At 39.8% G+C, this 21,272-nt stretch overlaps 1 protein-coding gene across 1 annotated transcript; it reads right to left on the bottom strand.

Annotated features, from left to right (window-relative positions):
* Positions 1-458: 458 nt before the first annotated feature.
* On the bottom strand, positions 459-20,303 carry USP14 (ubiquitin specific peptidase 14). Its single transcript, XM_032681313.1, has 16 exons — positions 20,111-20,303; positions 17,465-17,610; positions 16,799-16,831; positions 14,802-14,906; positions 13,028-13,131; positions 10,851-10,909; positions 8,875-9,005; positions 8,489-8,569; positions 7,663-7,742; positions 6,074-6,188; positions 4,728-4,793; positions 4,328-4,420; positions 3,291-3,419; positions 2,170-2,230; positions 1,398-1,505; positions 459-1,279 (listed from the first exon to the last, which is right to left on the bottom strand). Exons 1-16 carry the CDS (start codon positions 20,124-20,126, stop codon positions 1,128-1,130), a joined length of 1,479 nt encoding a protein of 492 aa, XP_032537204.1. The 5' UTR covers positions 20,127-20,303; the 3' UTR covers positions 459-1,127.
* Positions 20,304-21,272: the final 969 nt, after the last annotated feature.

Here is a 21,272-nt window from a genome sequence, read left to right as displayed (position 1 = left end):
TCCCAGGGGACGCTGTGCAGGGAAGGTGGCAGTGCAGCAACCAGCAACACAATTTTAAGGCAGCACAATTTTAAGGCAGAGAAACCACCTCTGAAGGCCGCAGCTGATGCCACTGTCCCCAGGGAAGGGTAAAAGAGGGGCCCCCTCCTAGCAAGTGAGGCACAGGCAAACTCACCCCTATAACAACAAAAGTGAAGGTATTTCATACGAATATGGACCAGCTGTCCCAGAAGAGACTGAGACACATCAACACTGGGAACCTCCACACCACGGGATGAGGGTGGTGACGGCCTTGATAGTGCTTTTCTTGATAGTATTGGCTGTTTCTTTTACTGCATTCACACTGACTCACAGTTAGTTACTAAAGAAGTTCTTGTAAGTAAGCAAAGTCCAGTTTTGCAGCCACCACACTCGACTTAGCTACTGAGTAAAGAGTAACAGGACAGGAGAAGCACCCCTACAGCTTAAAAAAAAGTGGCTTTATTCCTTGACTGCTTTGAGACATTCATCAGTGGTGGCCCAGGAAGTGAAAACAAACACATACTACTGTCTACACTACCAGGACAGGAACTGTTTTTAATGCAGACACATTGCTGATCACAATTTATTTTGAAATCATGAGATGCCAGCAACAGAACAGACTGAATCAGCAGGTCAGGCTGGACAAATACTTGATTGTAGCCACAGCTGTTGGCTACGGGCAGCAGCACTGAGTTACACAACAAGGCAACGGTTCCTCTTCTGCCTTCCTAACAAAACTGCCAGGTAAGGCAAAGGATGGACAGCTACTGAATTGTGGTATAAACCATGCAAGAGTAACAAATGTGAGAGTAGGTGTGTAATAAATACTTGATGACATTAGAGAAGAAGGAGGAGAGGCTCATTTAAAAAAAAAAAAATTATCTTCTGCAAGACATTAAAGCTATTTTAAGTATTGTCACCACCACAATTGGCAGTCCAGTCCAGTAGTGACTAATTGGTACATGGATCAGTTTTAAAACAATATCCCTCTTCACATGAAAAGGTTTGAACAAATTATGTATCCACTTGCTAAAGCTCTGGGGTTAAAGAAGTGATCAGTAATCAACATTTATTTCACACCTAGGCAGAATGACTAAAACGGAAGACTACTGTTCAGCTTCATCTTCAACCACTTCAATTCTGCGAGGCCCGTAGAGTAGAACATAAGCTATATGCCAGTCTCCACCCCCAGATAACCTCAAAATATCTTCAGGTGTAACAATGCTGACTTTGTCATCATCAAATTTAATCCATTCATCTGCAAGAAAAACAAGAGGATTATCTATACATAAAATCTAAGCTTGCTTAACAGCCTCTTCAATGAAAGGAGCTGTGAAGGGTGGTTAACAGTGCTGCAATTTGTTAATTTTTTTTACCTTGTTTCCTTTTAACCCAAGACACATAATGCCCAGAGGAACTTGATCTGCCTTGATGTGTTAGCACTGCCTGCAGGTCATAATAGCCGCAATTGTTAGAACCAATATCTGAGGGAAGAGGGGGAGAAAAAAAAGTTATGTTGAGTCCTAGTTGAACAGCTGCAGTATTTTGAGCAGCTTGCAGACCCAAGACACATTAACCATGCTGCAGCACTGTAGCTGAGTAAAACCCCATGTACAGGACAGTACAAAACCCCTGTGAACTAAAAGCAGCAGCTCTCAGCCAGGAGAGTCTCTCAGGAAACCCAGGATGTTGTGTGTTCTCATGAAATAAACATATATCCATAAACATGACCGATGTAATGCAAAGGGTGAATATTTCGGGCCTTCAATCTCCAAGCCCCCCAAAACTGAGGCAGCACCAGCACAACCACAACACTTCTACAAGTCCAGTTTAAGTTTTTGTTTTGATTTCAGCTTTCTACCACCCACTGACAAGGCAGAGAGCAAAACAACTGCACATTACATGCAAATGTCTTTTGATGTGCATGTCTTCTATTATCAGCAGCCTGTCAGATGGATGGCAATTATGCCTCTGACTATCTCACCATTCTGGCTCACCTAATCTTTCCATTCTTTAAATTTCTGTCAGTTTCTGAAGAATAATTTTCAAAGGCATTAAAAGGAGCCAGGGTTCCCAAAATACTCCTACACACTCAAACACAAGTGAACAGAAAGTTACTTTAAAGTAGATTTGCTTCCCTGTACTCACCATCAGGAAAAGAAAATGGTTCATATTTAACTTCTTTCTGTGCACCATCACTTTTACTAGACTAAAAAACAGAATATGCTGAATTAATGTGGAATGCTTTAATAAAAGCTTTAGCACAATTGTATCAAATTCCAACTCTCCATTGATTTAAACATTTCTAAGTCTAAACATTTTTTGTTCAACTTGAAACAAGTGCCATTACTGTATTTTTTAGGTGGACATAAAAAAGTCTTATCTAAGCAAGACCAGTTTTAAAGCAAATATATAACCCTTTTAGCATGTATTGCCTACACTGTTCAGCCACCAGATTTATGGGTTTGTTTATGAAACAATTCTGCAGCTGAAGACTGATTCCTTGTTAGGGGCCTGCTGGCAGCAGAAGTGCCAATACAAAAATACCAGAGACAGACTCTAAGTGCCAATACATTTTGTTTGAAAAAACACTTTTTCCTTGCTCCCATCTGTGCAAGAGGAGATGCAAGTCTTACCCAAATGTTTAAATGAATTTGCCAGGAGTTAAGCCAGGAAAAGACTAGCAAACTTTAAAAAAATGGTTAAAGCACTACACTTTTAGCTCATTCATTTATTTTTTTTTTCATTCAAGACAGAGAAGTCGGTTTTAGAACACGCACATAGGATAGGACATGAAACCATTTACCAAGTTTTCAGAGTACTAATTTTAAGCTCAATGGTATGTATGCTCTAAATTTTATCAGTCAGACACGTAGCAGTCACTTGTACAACCCTTTCCAGCTGGTGAGCAGGGGACAGCTTCCTACACGGCACTTCAAAAGTGACCAGCCAGCAAGCAGTAAAAGTTGAAGAGAATAATTTTTTGTAATTCACAGAAAACCTTTAGGCAGAGCCCTGGTAAGCAGAAGCACTACATTTTAATACATTAAATACATGCTGTCTGTCTACAGCATTTAACATTTCTCATCAAGCAATTATACCAAAGCAGATCTTGTATTTTCATGAAGATCCATGATAAAGAGATCTAAAGCTCAATACAAACATAATACATAAGAAAATAATATCTTTAAGGATGTCAAGTTTTCTCTAGTCCTTATTAGTACCCCAATTTCAGATGTATGATTTAATTACAATGTCAGGAGACTTACATTCTTTGGCTGTTGATTTACTTTTTTGTCTTCTAGATCTTTGAATTTTGATCGATAAGAAACCATTTTTTCCTGAAGGTCTGGCGTACACAGCTCATACACATCCAACATAAGAGGAAATTTAACATCCTAGGAAGTAAAGAGCATAAAGACTTATTAGCATAATTTGGTACTCCACATTAAAGCATTCTCCCATGGAAAGACCACAATAAGTCAAATTAAATGCAGCTCTCTTCACATTTATGGCAACCTGCTCTACAGTACTTACCTAAAGGGTTACAGTGCCACCACAGCAGAATGTCTAATTCAGTACAAACAAACCACCATAAATTACTACATTCAGTATACATTAATACTTAATAAATCAGATTCTTTACTGTTAACTGTCCTACTTTTACACTACAGAAATACTTATGGAGGGTAAAGAAAAAAAAAAGGCATGTAGAATGACTGTACACTTGCAAAAAGTGTCAGTATTTGCTATCCAAACAATCCTCTAAAATTCAATCTTTATTTCCTTTCCTCCTCTTGTAAGAAAGGAGCATCTATCATGATGCTCCCCGGGCAGCCTACGAGGTCTCTCAGCCAAGGCCAACAGAAAACAAAACTGGAACATTTGCCTGTTTGCAGCTGGTTCCTGTATTTGTCCATCAGAAAGTCAAACAATTAAAGTAACTAAGACAGGAAGTGTTTGACAGCATAAACATTTCTCATCAACTTACTCTCAACAACTGAAGGCATGGCCCTCTCCTTAATTAAACATTCTCCTCTGAACCACTGGTGAAAAGACACCAAAAGACATCCTAACAGCACTGGGGCAAATTCACTCCTGCATCTCACCTCCTCCCTCAGTCTGATAGTGTAGTTTGCCACACACCATCACAACTGGGACAAAGCTACTTTGTTAATATTTTTAAATGCAATTTAAAAGCAAACCATTTAGTAAATACTCTTAAAGTACTAGTCGCCTACTTACAATAAAAAAACTCACAGAAAAGTACAAAGAAGATTTTAACTTCAATACGTAAAAAACTTACCTTAAGAACTTTGGCATTCACAGATTCTTTTTCTTTGTAAAAAAATCTGACCATCTGAATAGTCAGGTACGCTGGCAAGCGACTAATTTTGGACTACAGAAAAACAAATTAGAAAAAGCTATTACTTTTGGTATTCACAGATCTTAAGCACTACAGCCTATTATGGGAACATATTTGTACACAAACCCATAGGAATACAACAAGGTCTCCTGTTCTGAAGCTCTGTATAGAACTGTACTCAAAGAAATAATTTTCAACTGGTTTTAAGTTTCTTGGTAGTGGATATTCAGATGCTTTATAAACATAAATCACATGTTGTTGCAGCAATGACTTTGTGTTTTGGGACAGAAAATTGACAAAATTTAAAGGAATTACAGAGAGAAACAGAAGTACCACTCACAGATTTGATATAGAGTGCATTTCTCTGCAGCGTTGGAGAGAGTTTGGTGATTTCCTCCTGAAGACGCTGTTTAAAGAAAAACAAGTAATACATGTTCATCATAAAACACAGCTCAAAGAAAAGCACAATAGGGGTAAACAAACCATAAACTAAATCTTGTTCTGCCAGTCTCTTGTGTTGCTATCAGCTATTATGAAACACAGGATTTTGAAATTCCTTGGCCGAAAGACCATCTCCATTCATTTCTTCAGCTCCAGGCTCATTCCTGAGCCCTGACAACACTAAATTTCTCTCTGCTGAAAATTTTACTCTACAGGAATAGAACAATAGGATTTGGTTATGAACTGTATCTGGATTTGGTTACAAATGTATTGTGGCATGGTTGTAACAACTAAAGAAAATCTGAAGTTTCTTGTGATGAGAATATTTGCACATTTCTCAGCTCTGTCTCAAACAGACAGAGCTGGATATAAGGAGACAGCTGGTGTCTCCTTATAAAAATCAGGGAAAGACCAGCCTGGTTCTTAGTGTTGCAACTCTCTTGCTACAGGCAATCCAGCATAAGAATTCTAGATTTTTTGGCCTAAAAGTGAACTTTCTTTTTTCATAATCTTTTTAATTTGTGAGCATTAGCTATTTTTATCTTACTTTTTCTTCTAAATTCTGTCAAAAAAAAGAAAAAGAAAAAGCAGATACAAAGATTTTCTGAGAACCATGCAACTTGGTTTTAGTCGAGTACAAACCAGATCACTGTCCTGACCTTATACAAGTACTCCTCTCCTTGCTACTTCACACTCTCCATGTTTGGAAAGCCCATAGAATTTCAAAATATACATATACACAGTTACATGTAAAGCACAGACTACTTTACTTTAAGAAGTTCTACTTAAATAAAGTTTAAAGATGATGCTTTCTCACGGAAAACAACACCTCCTTCAAAATCAAATTTAAGTTTAATTGTTCCATCATCTGGTTTTTTTTTATCTGAGCAACTAAAGTGCCGCACTACTTTAAAGCTGACTTTTGGATTTTTTGGGAAGCAACTACTGCACACTTAAATCATGATACTGTTCAGTCTAGAGTGAAAGCCAGCTGAACAAAGAAGTAGCAAACTGTCCTGCACTTGGTTACCTGTATGGAGAAGACCATGTCAGGGTCAAGGGAATGCTCTGTTGAAGTCTACTTGACATTTAACATGCAATTCATTTCCCAGCCAGCTTCCCACTGAACACCAAAAAGATTCTTGAAACTTTGTAAAGCTTGGAGAGCAGATGCCAATTCCAAGTCACAGATTAAAAACAGAGGTCATCTAGAATTTCAATTAAATAAAAGTTGCAATGGCTTACCAATTTTAGTCCTGTAAACAAATATTTCACTTCTTGATTGATAAAACAGCTAAGCTGAAGCAGATTCTCCTTTCCTTTAGTTACTTCCTCTTCTTCGGCTTCTGTACATTTCATGCTTCACAAAATTAAGGAAAACCATCATGCACCAAGAGCTGAACTACTAGTCTGGTGAAAACAGTGCAGTAATTTAAGGGAATTCTGTACTTGTGCATCGATACTAATGTAAAAAAGATTTGAAAGAGCCGTTCCTTCTAACCAATCTGTTCCTTCGTGGCTAATGACAAGGGGCATCTGAGGCAGACAGCATACCAAAAAAAGTAAAATAAGTCTTTGATCACCACTTAAGCTGAGGCCTGCTTTGCTCTTTCTTCTCCACCCCACCACCCAACCCCCACAACACAAAACATACCAACTGGCTGCCAACACCAAGTCAGAGCAACATTATACTCCATTGCTGTTCATAATTAATAAAATTCTCCTCTTCCTGCTCCTGGCCAGACTTCTCCTTTCTTTCAACATGCACAGCCTCCTTTCCCTGCTTTATATCTGTCCTCTTCACTGAAATAAAGTCCATTCTTTCATTGTTTTCTACGCATTCTTCTAAGTGTTCTGTCTGTCCTCTCTTTTCATACTTCTACCCCTATCCTTTTCTCTCATCCACCTCTTTCCAACTAGCTATTTTTCTGACTGCACCTATTCTACAAACGTTGCCACAATCACATTTTGAAGGTTTGCAACACCCCTTTTCAAACAAGCCTCTTCTTCTTGCTACTGCTTAGGCATCATTACTCTTAGCTACATATTCTGCAACTCCAGCTACTTCAAGGATAACAAACATCACGATACAGGGAGAGAGATGTGTGACTCTTACCTTAAAAAAGGCCTTTATTCTTCATTACTACCAAGCTATGAGCTACAGCACCTAAGGGGATGCTTCCTTATTTCAGACAAGTGAAATGCACAGAGTAATTCTTTCTAAAGTGGTGCTTGGTTTCAGGACAGCCAGGATTTTGGGGTGGAGAAGTGGGAAAAGGATAATACTTGCCGTGAGATGTGTGCCCCATGTGGTCATATACTTTTTGTTCTTGCTGTAAAGAAGCTACTACAAAGTTGTCAGCTGCATTTGTTTCTTACTCATCTAAGAGTGGACACCTAATTTATTTCTTAAGAAATCAATCACACTACCTTCTGTGCATGTTTAGTACGACAAGTATAGCAGCAACACACCCCTACAAGCCAAAAAAGGGCTATTTAGGACAATAACTACTATCATTTGGATAAAACATGTCAGCATCCTCCAATATGACGAGTGCCAATCTTCTGTGGGGAAGAAATCTGCTATTTAAAGTCAATGAGTTTTTTTCTGTAAATTTCCATTACCATTCTTCCTCCCCCCATCATCCTCTCTATCAAACTACATCCAATCTTAACTTCAACTTCCGTGTACTCCTGCACGACATCACTCCCCCTCTTCCACAACACACACCTTAATTTTCTATACTATTCTGAACAATGCTTTTCATCCCTGAACTCAACTGATAAAGTGTGAAATTGCTGCTCATTGTGTCTTGCCTTAATCTTTAGGATACGCTGTTTCAAATTCAATGCTGAAGAATTGATCAATTAAACTCTTCTTTTTAGAAGACGCTGCTGTAGCTCCAGAGTCTGTCTGTAAAACAAATTCTCTTATGATATAACTTGAAATAGCAGGTAAATACCGTCTTCTCTACAGACAAAATAACCTCATTTATTTCAATTCTTTAAAACCTATTCCTTAGTCTTTCTACAGGTGCATTTTTTCCTAGTCAGTCAATCTTTTTACACAGCATAAAGGTTTCAAAACCAATGTGCTTATCGCATGCTACTAAAACCACATCAAAGCACATTAGCAAGCAAAGTTTCAATCAAAAACTCACACCTCCCTCCCCCATTTAAATCTATCTTAAATTTCAGGGTAGTCTATCAGATTTTTGCTGTTGCCAACAGTTTACAGAGAAAGAAGAGAGCTGGTCTGGTAAAATCTTGGGGAGAAAACTTTAGGCAATTTTTTTTATGAGGTTGATTTGGTTAGTTGTCTGCTTAAAATAGTTTAAGTTAAAACTGTAGCACACTTTTTTCAGAAATAAAAAGTTCTTATGCACTGAATTCACAGGTTATCAGGGCCAGCTGCCATGCATGTGAGTATGTCACCACCAGCTTGGTCCAACACATGCCTTACAAAGCCCAGAGTGGAGGCATCCCTTTAGTAAACTCCACAGCATGGCTGACATGATGTGACACTATGCTGACCAAACACATCAGAAAGCAATTTCACTGATTGGACTACATGTTAAAGAATTCACCAACAGATAATACATGGGAAAAAAACATGTGAAATATTAAAAATCTAGCTGGTTAGAGTAAGACTACAATTACCTCCATAACTGTATCACTTTCTATGCCTTCCAGCTTCTGCTGTAGCACCCTCATCATCTGCACCCAGCACTCATTGGCATCCTAGGAAGAGAATACAACATTACATCTGACTAGTAGCATTATGATTCAGTAATATTAAACCCATCAACCTTTATTCTATTAAAAAAAAAATTGTAAGGATTCCTTAAGTAAGAATTTCTCCCTATTTCCACAATGCATTTTCAGAGCTAGCAATTGATACTATGTTCAACTTTTCCATGCTACAAAAAGACACTTTACCGGGATAAATTATTTTCACAAGAGAAGGGAAGTTTTAAAATGTTCTTGTTCCCAACTTCCAATATACTATAAAATTTTGAAACAATAAGCTAATAATCGGTCTTTACCTGTTGAAGGTACTGGCCTTGATCCCCTTTCTCTGCAAACTGTGGGAAGGCCATATGTAAAAACTGCAGGAGAATGATAGGTGGAATACTGGAGGAAGTTTTATCCATGGAATCAAACAAGTCTCTAAGAGCTTAAAGAAAAAGTAAGTGAATGCTTTGAGAAGTGCAAAAACAATTCAAACATGGTAGGAAGTGTAAAAAGAATAGTAAACCAGCAACAACATTCAAAGACAAATCATTTAACAGCGTCCAATTTGATCTTTCCAAAGTAGAATCAAGTTTTCCAGGTGGCATAACAGCTGCACCTAAGATCTCATTTGTGAGCATGACTTTGCAACCATAAAGATGACAATTCTGAGAGTTCAGCACATAATGTCTTGTCTTTCCTGGCTGCTAACAAAATATAAAATAAAATAAATTTTTTGAGCAATTAAGATTTCATTTGAAACACATTTGAGGAACAAGAGGACTACACCTAGAGAAACCAGAAGGCATTCACAATCCTCTAGAGTAACTTAAGTTCCACCAACTACTGGGAAAAAACCTTTCATTTTTCCCAACTAAAATATCTAGGAAATACTCATGCTAAAGACTCAGGAAAACAAGTATGTGTATGCATATGTGCAGACAGCTTATAACTATATGCAAACCAACAAATGATACTGACTGCATGACAACACACATGGCTTTCTTTTTTGCTCCACACCCTACCACCTATATCTTATCTACCCAGGCTACAGCATTTTAAATCCACAGGTCACTTCAGAGACCTGTTAATCCTCACAACAACCCTGTGAGGTAGGCAACAGTCTGCATGGTCACTAAGTAAGTGAACAAAGGCAAGATTACAAGGAACCAAGGTCAGTTGCTTCCTCTCTTTCAGAAGTATCTTCACTGACCTTGATAAAAGGTGTAACTGATATGACACAGCAATTAAAAAAAAAATGCCACAAGTGTCATGCAGGAGTTCCTGAACAGCTCAGCACCCAAGAATTAACTACAAATTACTTAAACTATTAAAAAAAAAAACAACTAAGAAGCAGAGTTGTCACCTTAAAAAGAAAACAAGGGACACGAAGTAAAGGCAGTTAAAAGGGGAGGGGCAGGCACGGCTGTATAGAGTAACCATTGAACTTACCACCCCAAAATTCGATCAGCAGGCATACCCACAAACTGGACCTTTCCTTCCTTATATTGTTTTGTTTTTCCTTAAATGGACTGGTAGAAATCCCAGTGTCCTGGCCCAGCATCTTAGTGGGGCAATGAAATAGAGTAAAAAAAGAAAAAGCGGACAAGTAGTACCCTTGTTCAAGTGTAAGGGGTCTAACTAGAATTCTAGTTAGAACTTGAGATACAGGGCCATCGTGAGCTCCCATGTTGTGAGCACCCAGATCACCAAAACAAAGAATAATTCTCATTTTGAAGACACTACTTTCCATTTCAGTTATGAAAGCTGGATCTTTGGGGTAAAGGCTAAGACCACTGATAAAGCATCAGCTACTACCCTAACAATAATGCTCAGCCAATAAATCATATTAAAAACTACCAATGAAATACACGTTCCAGGAGTATGGCGTTAGCCTACCATTAAGCGGAACAAAGAACAGCACACTAAAATATTTCTAGCAAAATGATCAAATCAACCAATGGATGGATGGAGACTGCTTTAGGAAGTTCCAATTACTCTATGCCTACATGTGAAACAGTTACAAGATACAAATTATTTCTATCTAAGCCTAGACCACACTTGAATCTTTTCCCCAGAGTGCAGCTGGGCAATATACAGAGATACACGCTTTGCAGGCAGAGGCAGAATACCCCTTAAAGGCAAAAGGAATCCTCCAGTGCTAGCAGATCTTTAATTCCCAAGGCATATGTACCAAAGAATACACAGGGTTCCAAGTGCAAATTTCATCTGCAGTTAGCAGGAAATCATACACTAGTTTAAAACCCTGTTTTCTACTCTAAACACTAACCTGCAGTAATGTATTGAGCAGAGGCCATTTCTCCTGAAGCTCTTAAGGCACCACCATACCTAAAGGAGAAGAAAAATAATTTACATGCAATTAAACACAATTAAGAGGAGCAGTTGGGTTTTTAGATCACGAAGCAGGCAGCTGCTAGATTTATTTAAATATATCAAAGGAAATCTATCACCAAACCAGAAGTAACTGAAGGTAAGATTTACTCACATTCACCTCAAAGTCTCAGATATTTTGCAAGCACTGCATGGAAGCAGAGGAAAACTGGCATCCTTCAGACAATAAATAAAGGCAGACCAAGAAGTCTGGATACATCACTGCTACTTCCCTAATCCATTTGCCTCAAAAACTTGATTTCTCAGTTTCTTTAAAAATAAAAAGTCTAAATAAAAGCTACCCTATTTCTGAAACATGTATCCTTCAGATACATGGAAAAAAGCCACTTTTGAGGATAGATGGCAGATACAATGCACAGAAATGGAAGGCAGGCTTGCTTCCTCCCTGCACAGCAGAAGCAAAACACTGAGAGGTGCAACATTTCCTTGGGGAGATATTTCCTACATTGAAGAGGTATGGGAGTCCACCCACATTACTAGGACTTACCACTCTTCTTTGAAAGAATTCTTAATTTAGCAGCTGGATGAGGAACAGATGGACTCCTCAAAGCATATAAGCTGTTAAGCGAAAGGAGGGTCTCACACATTCTCCAATCTCAGACTGCACTTTTAAAATTCTGACAATTCGTAGATGATGAGCAGGAAACTTTCCCTGACATGCTACAAAACATGGAGACCACTGGAGCAGGTGTTGAGAAACAAAGCTGTAACATTAAGCTTTCCCATGTGAGCACTTTCACCCCTCTCCTACTGCCATATACCCTACAGCTTTCCATGCTGTCATCAAGCAGAGAACACCAAATAAGGCCTAAATCTCCAGGCAAAACCAGAGCTTGAATCTGAGTATGAACCTAACTTCCCACAGACAATACAGCCATATTTTGTACTGCACTCTGCCAGTTTCACAGGCTACATTTTGCCATTTGGAACGTTAAATCTGTCAAATATTGATTCAATGCAGCAACTCAAGAGTCCTTCACATGGAAATAAACGGACTTTCCTAAAATGGCAACACTGATAAACAATAAAAACCTTTAAGCTTCTGTGATTCACAAATAGTCCTCAGTGCTAAATAATTAAGGTTCACCTGCTAACAGAATGAAGAAAAATTTATAACTACTTAAATAACCAGTGTCTACAGTAATCCAGAATATCCAGCTGGGTACCATGGAATCAAGAAAGAAGTGTGTTTTAAAGGAATTAAGTTAACCCTAAGATGGTAATGCTCTACCTAATTCTCACTTTTTTAAAATACTGATTGTTTTCTCATTACAATTCATCAGGAGGACAAATTCAGGCTCACATTACCAGTTATTCTTTTTTCCTCTGAGTTTCTTGCAGATCCCTTACAAGGGAAAAAAAAAAAACCAACAAAACCTACACTGGCCATTTTCACATTTCAGTCCAGAATAACAAAAACAAACAAACAAAAATCAGAAAAGTTATCCTACAATCAGAACAAATTAGAAAATGAAACGAAATTCCATAAAGGTATGTCTTCTGTTTCCTAGACATCCACACAACTCTGGCATGTTCCAGTTTGCTACCACAATAACACCTATGGTCCTATCTCAGAACTTCCTGCTGTACCTCCAAGTAGCATATGTCAGTACCATCAGAATTTCACACCTGAAAACACGTTGTACAATAAAGCCATTGAAGGAAATATTCCTCAAAGGAACTGGACTCCCATATGATTCTTCTATACAGAACAAGACCATAAAAACTAACCAAAACACAGGGTCAGGAGTTCAGTAGCTTGTTTTAGCATTTTAAACAAGTCTTGATAGGAAGCACTTTCCAGCTAGGCAAAACATGTTCTCTCTACTAAAAGCCAGTTCCAAGAAATACACAGCCCTAAGTTCTTTATTAAAGTACAGACTAACCCAGCCACAGGATAAACTTTCAATCATTATGTTAACCTTGAATAGTTTTAAAGAGTAACAGATTGCTATGATAATCTCTACCAGTATTAAGATAGCAGTTCCACAAAATAGCTTATTTCATAAGCTAAACAATACATTTTAGTCATGGTATTTTTGTCCTGAATCCTACCTTTTAAGGGCCTCTTTCACTTCTGGCACTGAACGGATACACTGAACCGTAGCATTCATGTAGCAAGTGTTGCCAAGGTTTGTCAATCCACATGGCAATTCCATCTACCAAAAAATTCACAAGGGTGCTTAAAGGTCAGAGAGATGTGCAACCATTTTTTATAAATGCTGTAATGTTAGATCAACTTCTAAGAAGACGAGCTATCAGAGATGCATAAAACGTGGAATATTCCATCAAACTTTATGAAGTTTTCCAGATGCATTTTATGATTATATTAATCATTTCACCATTCGCTGTTTTTAGGGGACATTCAGGAATGCTTTGGTTTTCTTTCCTGTGCATGTTTACTTTAATGAACATATTCTTCAAGCAGGCAGTCATTCAGAAAGTTCAATTATAATCTCACTGAAGTTTTGACCTTAAAGTTCTATTTCCAGGAAAGTTCCACATGAATACATTTGCACAAAACACTGGTGTTTTAATTAAAATCAGTTTTCAGTAAAACTCTGAAAGTGATGGAGTTTGTAGTCTGAAACAAAAGCATTATTTAAACTCCTCTTTAGAAGTCTACAACAGATCATTAATCTGATCTTTTCAGACAACTTGTGAATTTGACAAATGTGAAGGCCAACTAATAATTAAACTAACCAGTTTCAGAAACAACTATAAATTACCATGTAATAGCATTTTTATTTCTTTTTCTTTTTAATCCTGAATGCTTAGGTAGTTGTCAGGGAAAATCACATAGTTTAATGAAACTGAAGTAGTACTGCATACCAATACCAATTAAATATTTGAATACACATTTAGCTGTGTATTCCATTATTGAACACATGCAGTACAGACAATTGAATTCTGAGGTATTACAAAATTTCAAGCAGAGAAATGCATTGTGACCAACTTTTTCAAAATGTTATCTGACACAATCATCTCCTTGCTTGCCTCTCAGTTATCTCAGTCTGTGTACGGGGTTAATCTCAAAAATACATAAATATCCTTCACCTGCAGGCAGCCTGGAAAGCACTAAATCCCGAAGCACAAACACAATCCTAAACTACAGATCCTTTTTCATACAGACATGCATAAAAGTATTCCCATTCTGCAGGCACAGTTGACAACAGTCATGCAACTGTTAAGTGTGACAAAGAGCTCCCAGTTCAAATGACTGATGAGAAAATAAGTCTTTCATATAGTAAAAATGAAAACAACTCCGAATTTGCTTCATTAAAAAATAATAGATTAATTATGCTCTTTCAGACTTTATTCCAATAAAGTCTGACATAAAATCTGTTCTACTAATGTCAAACTTACTTTCATTTTTCACAAAGAAAAGTTGACTTAATACTACTAACACAGACATACAAAACCCCAAACATACCCTACCCCAGACAAATTCTAGTTTCCCCCCACAGCTATGAAAGAGGCAGGAAACAATTTTGCACATCTAAGAGCCCTTGTTCAGACAAAGTTCAGGACACTAATACAGCAAGGGCAATACAATTTTGTCTTTAAAAAAATTAGCAATGCTATTTTTAGAAAATCTACCAAGCTGCCTGCTCAAAGAAAAAACAGCACTAATTATATGACTTTTAAATTAAATCCCAGACTTCTCCTCACTGCTTCAAGTTGGGTCATCAATGTAAATTTGCGTTTATTGGAGAAGATGGTAAACACACATTACAGTTTTAAAATCTGGTTTTAAGCAACTACAAGTATTTAAAAACTTGCCATTACTCTGAGGTTTACAAGAAACCAAAGTTTGAAATATGCTTACAGCTGAAGCCAACTGCTCCTCTGTCATGTCTTCTACAAAGACGGGTCGAGCAATTGGCTCTTCTGGAAGTGCGTCTGCAGAACCCATCATCAGTAAGGTCATCCCCTTGAAACACAGTGAAAATAGCAATAAATATTTAAGGACAGTTATTTCCAGTTAAAAAAAAAAATCATTAAGCTCTTAACGTATTTCAGCTATTTCCCCAAGAATAAACACAACCTTTCTCTTGGTTTACAGAACCAACACTGCACTATCATGATTTAAGGGTATACCTTAACTTCCTCTTACCTAGAAAATACTTATTGAGAACACTTCCACGGCATTATCCATGCTAGATGTTTCCACTGAAACATCTAGTGAGCTTGCCAACAGCTGACAATGCGGGATGCCAACTGGGACTAAACTTAACATTCATGGAACACCCCAACATGAAGTGCTCAAAGAAGCTCCTTTCTTGATGGACCACTCGGGATGGACCACCTTCAACACCTGAGTGCAAATACTCCTCTTTCCTTTAAGTCTTACAAATTACCAAGGGTAACTGAGCAACCAAATTCTGATTTGAAAGAAGATGCAACACTTGAGCTTCAATCAACTGTCTCAAGTTCTCAAACTCAGAATTCTCTAAACAACAACAAAAAGGTCCTTCATCCTTAACTTGGAATCTGAGGAGACATTTCAGACAGATGTGGGTAATAATGAGGACCACAGCTTTGAGTTCAGATATTTTTTTTTCACCTGAAAAGCAAGCAGGAAAGGGAGGTGCCATCTTTTGGCCTGGCAAGTTCTGAAGTCATTAAACTAATTGGAAAGTAAAAAATAACCTAAATTACCCCATCAGTTTAGGCATGAGGACCAACATTTAAGGGGGGGAAAAAAAAGCAGCAATCAAGTTACCATGCTTGCTGAACTAGCATAAGGAAAAGGAGTCTTCTAGCATTCAATAGGAGTACATCTACACAATAAGATCTATCAAAGGAGGAGAAAATTACTATCTGGGGCCTTGAAAAAATACAGTGTTAAGGAAGAGAATGAACAACAGAATGAAAAGAAACTGCTTTGACAGTGCAAATAAATCCCTAGAACTTTTATATAATATTATTAAAATTAATAAAGGCAGCTATTAGCACAACAGTATGCAGAAAAGGACAAGAATATTACTGGGTTTTTTTGGTGAATGACTTTGCTACAATAGCTGCATCTACAGGCTGCTAACAGATGACTGCGAACTAGTTACAAGGGTAAGAGTAATGCTACCTAAGTCAATCTGCTCAGTGAAGAACTGGAGCAAAACCTGTAACAGATGTTCCAAGATGTTACGAGATACGTACAGAAACAAAAATGACCAAAAAAAAAAAAAACAAACCAAACAAAAACTTGTGGGATTCCTCAGTGCAATATTATACAGGTAAGCAGCAAAAATACATTCAATTTTTGTTTGCTTTTTGAACTAGCCAAAGGTATGAATTAAGATTACTAATGGCTTTGTTTATAAACAGCAGCTATTTAGTACAGGAGAACAAATTTCAGGAGGGTGGTATAAAAGGACATAGAAAGACCTGTAACTTCAGCACTCCCAACACAGGTTGTCCACACTGGGGACGAACGAGCACAACGATCCACAGACAGTGCGCAGGTTCACAAGCTCTCTCTACATAACATCACTTATTTTTACGGTCACAGAGGGACCACACAGAAGGACCACTGCTCAGACTCAGAGCATTTCTTGTAAGAAAGAAAGAAATACATGCTCCCAAGTGCTTCAAAGAAGATGGTGCGATTTCCCCACTGATGCCAAAGAAAGGTTTTTTACAAATCATGGTGAGACCTCTGTAAGCATCCTTAGGTATGACACCTGTAAAATTATTTTTCATCAAGATGTGATTTTTAAGAGAGCGCTACCCATTCAAAGAGAAACAGCAAGCACTTTTAAGTCTTTCTTTAAATGCCAAAATAAAAATCAAACTAGTAAAATTTAGTTACTGCTGAGAACTTACGTTCTTTATTTTTAGGTTCCCCCAGTCATCATCCTGTGAAATAAAATAAAGGACAAGTTAATTATCTTGCAGCAAAAGACAAGTAAGCATTTTCATTAATATTAATCATGTATTTCTAAATATACAACTGTGTTTCAGCCAAGATTACACAACATTAACCCTTTACACATCATCAAGTTTTGTCTGACTGAAATAAAAAGCAGCAAAGTCATCTTTTCAATAAGGTTCTTCATCTGTTATTCAACACTGCTTAGATGTAAACAGCTTTTTGAAGCAAAGTCGACTTTATCTCATTACACCAGAAAGCCTCCAGCAAAGAAATGCTAGAGAAACTTTTGTTAAACAAGCGAAAAAGAAAAAAGTTGCATTTGGATTCTGAACTTGAAACAGTAACAGGAAAAGAAAGCCACCAAGCAGAGCAGTGTTTGGTATAAAAGAGTAAAGAAGTGTTTTAAAACAACAGTGTATCTCAAAACTATTTAGCTACAAACTTTTGCCAGTATTTTCTAGCAGTAGGCAACAAATTATGCACAATTATTTCAGAAAAGTGCCATCAGTTTAACAGATACAACGAAAGACCTTCTGGAAGAACACTTGAAAATATGGTCATTGCTCGTGTTATCACATAATAAAGTTAGAAATAATAGAAAAAACGTGGATTTCTACCTTCAGAGTTCCTCCTTTAACCATAACCTTCTGTCTAGCTGGCTGAACTCCAGTCAGTGCAAATAGCTGGGCTTTGAAGACCATTGGAGGTTCGTCAGTGTTCAGCTCCACGCCATCAAACTTCTCTTTTCCCCATTTCACATTAACTGCAAACAAAATGTTTTGAAACTGGATTATTTCCTAATATACAGGAATGTAATTACCAAGATCACCAAGACTTTATACTGTCTCAAAACATTCAGTTTTCAGGTCTTAAAACCTGTTAATAACCAAGCTAAAGGACACCTTTTTATATGGCACCTCAGGCATCAGAACATACTACTTCCAACAAGTCTAAATATATCCTACAAAACCATTGTAAGCAACATATATACTGAGAAACTTTGCAAGAAATGAATGTGTATAAGAGCATCAGAAATCCTTTAGGCAGGTCTTCACAAAAGCAGTTTGGAACCAACTCTCCCACTCTCTTGGTACTGTTCATTGCAAACAAACGAACTTTCTGAAGGAAGTTCAGGGGTGCAATTCCAGTTCAGTCTTCCATAGCATTTCCCTTCTCCTTCAGCAGAAAACAATACAACGTCCTTTAAAAGCAAGGCTACTGATCCCAGGAAAGGTGCAGGATGGGAATTAAGAAGTGAAGTGAAATTTGGTTACAGAAAGCATAATTCTTGATGCTGGAAAGGGGACCACAAGCAGAAACATCAAGCAGAGTGGCACAATGGAATGTTAGCTTCATTTTAGGGAAGTTAGTAGCGACCGAGAGCAGACAAAAAAGTGCCTGGAATAAGCCATGTGTTTCTAATGAACACCTTTGACCATTTCCTATCACTATCACAGGTACACAAGGCTTCTTCAGCATGCTGAAGGTTTGCTGAAAATCTGTAAAATACAGCAGGCAGTAATATTCTGCATGCACAGTAAATGGCTGAAATATCAGAGCTTAAGAAAGCCACATTCTTCTACCTGTGTTTCCATTTTACTTAAATATATTACAGCAACGCTGCCTTTATTTTTTAAACGCAAAACTCTTAGAAGTCATAATTTAAAAAAACCCTTCCAAAAAGGTTCAGATTTCAGATGTATGCAGTGCTTGTGATGGGTAATATGACAGAATAATCACAACTAAGTCTAAATTAGTTAAGACTAAATTAGTCTACAAAGCAACTCAAATGACTGACTTTTCAGTATTTCTAGCAGAAAGTACCTTCTGATTTACCCACCCTTCTGGGGTTTTTTAAACACATTTATTATTTCGCATATTTAAGACCTACCAAGCACACGGCTTTCCCCATTTTCCAGGAAGACAACCCACTCAGTCACTGAACAAGTCAGCTGCACAGACTTTTGGGTTTTGAATTTTTGAACAGTCATGCATCCACTGCTAAATATGCAGAAGAGTTAGCGATTATTAATCTTTAGTGTCACTGGTTTTGACAACTCAGCACTCAAGAGGAGGAACTGAAAAGTGTGTCTTCTCTTGAGAGAACGCAACCAAGACTTCATCCAAAACAAAAGAGAAACTCGTTAATTTGAAAATAATGGAAAGTAAGAAAAAGGAAGGACGTATTTTCCCTACTGATCAGAAAACACAGCTCACACAAATCACAGAATAGCTCAGGTCAGAAGGAACTACAGTGGGTCATCTGGTCCAATCTCCCTGCTTAAGCAGGGTTGTCCTAGAGCACATGGCACAGGATTATGTCCAGACAGTTCTTGAATATCTCCAGTGAGGGAGACTCAACAAAATGTGGATGAGTTCAGGAAAAGTTCTGTTATACTGACATAAGCATCCCAGTTTGACAATCACAATTAAAACAGTGGAGAAACTGTGTACTGATGCCACGTACAACTTGAAAAACCTGAAACGCCCCAACAGACCAGACCTGTGAGATATAAGCAAGGAAGTGTCACTGGAGGTTTGGCTCTTGCAGTCTTCCATAGAAACTTTGCCTCCCTGCAAGGAGGGTAAGAGGAATGCAGTACAATTTAAGTAAGTTTTCACTTAAGGTTTTGGTTGGACATTGGGAAGAATTTCTCCATAGAAGGGGTGATTACCCACTAGAATGCACTACCCAGGGAGGTGGTGGAGTCACCATCCCTGGAGGTGTTTAAGGAAAGACTGGATGTGGCACTTAGCACCATGGTCTAGTTGACAGGGTGGTGATCCATCATAGGTTGGACTCGATGATCTCAGAGGTCTTTTCCAACCTATCTGAGCTTGTGATTCCTCCAGTTTTACCTGGAATATAATGGATTTAAAAGAGCAGAGGTAGACGCACCTAAATAAATTAGGAGGCACGGATGCAGAACTCCGGCTCACCTGACGGGCAGCACCACTTCTCTTTTAGCAGAAAACCCAAACAAGCCGAGACAGGGCAGTGCCGAGACCCGCGGGACGTGTGAGACACCCGCCCTCCCTTCCTCCCTCCCAGCCACCCACAGGGCCAGGCCAGCACTCCCTCCCTCCCGCCCTGCTCCTCGGCCGGGCCGCGCCTGCCACGGCGCTCCCGCCGCCGGCCCGTGTGCCGGGATCGGCGCTCACGTGTGCGGCGCCTCCCGCTCCCGCTGCCCCTGGGCGGCACCGCCCGCTCCCGCCCGGGAAGGGCCCGCCGGGAGTGCGCGGGGCGGCGGGGCCGCGCTCACCTGAGAAGAGCGGCATGGCGGAGCGGCGTGTCCCGGGCGGGCGGGAAGGGAAAGGGGAAGCGCGGCGGGGAGCGGCGCTGTCGGGGCGGGAGGCAGCGGGCGGGCGGTGTCGGCGGCGGGTCCCGGCCCCGCTCGGGGTCTCATTCAAACCAGCCCCCGGGATGACGCTGCAAGCGCGGCCGCTCGGCGGAAGCGGGGCGGGCCGGGTGCGCGCGCACCGCCGGAACGGGCGGGGCCCCCCGCAGCAGCGGGAGCGCGCACGGGGCGGGGGCGGCGGCGGTCGGGCGGATCCGGGTGGGTCCGGGTTCGGGTCCGGGTCCGGATCCGGGTCGGGGTCCGGGTCCGGTTAAACCTGCGAGCCCTGGGCAGAGCCGCCGCTGCAGGGTCTGCGTGGGGTCGGGAACGGGTCCCGGTGTTGGTGCCGTGGACGGGGAACATGGATGTGGGGAGCGCAAGGCCGGAGGGAGAGTGTGTCCAGTTCGTACGAGAGAGACGTGGAGCCCCTGGAGCGGGTCCAGAGGAGGGCAACAGACATGATCAGGGGGATTGGAGTATCTCACGAGGAAAGGCTGAGAGACTTGGGCCTGTTCGGCTTTACAAAGAGACGACTGAGAGGGGACCTCTTTAATGTCTATAAATATCTGAAGGGAGGGTGTCAAGAGGATGCAGCCAGGCTCTGCTCGGTGGTACCAAGCAATAGGACAAGAGGCACTGGACAGAAACTGATGCACGGGAAGTTCCACCTGAATATAAAGAAGAACAATTTTACTGTGCGGGTGACCAGGCACAGGAACAGATTGCCCAGAGAAGTTGTGGAGTCTCCTTTCCTGGAGATATTCCAGAACTGTCTGGACACAATCCTGTGCCATGTGCTCTGGGATGACCCAGCTTGAGCAGGGAGGTTGGGTCAGATGACCTGCTGTGGTCCCTTCCAACTCACCGATTCTGTGAGAGCTGAGGTGGGCTTATGGCCCTCCTGGGGAGTCTGCCCAAATCTGCTGTGATTGCACAAAGCAGGGGAAGGGAGGCAGAAAAAATAAAAGGGCTGTTTTGTTTATAGTTTGGTTTATAGGAGAAGATGGAGCAAGAGATAAAACTGTAAACAGAAGAACTTTACTGAGGGGAGAGGGGGTGACTAATCTACCAGCAATGATTTTGAGAC

This window comes from Chiroxiphia lanceolata, chromosome 1, assembly GCF_009829145.1.
Source record: "Chiroxiphia lanceolata isolate bChiLan1 chromosome 1, bChiLan1.pri, whole genome shotgun sequence".
In the NCBI taxonomy this organism is placed as follows: domain Eukaryota; kingdom Metazoa; phylum Chordata; class Aves; order Passeriformes; family Pipridae; genus Chiroxiphia; species Chiroxiphia lanceolata.
Note: the sequence above shows the minus strand (reverse complement) of the source record. Positions and strands in the feature narration are given on the sequence as shown.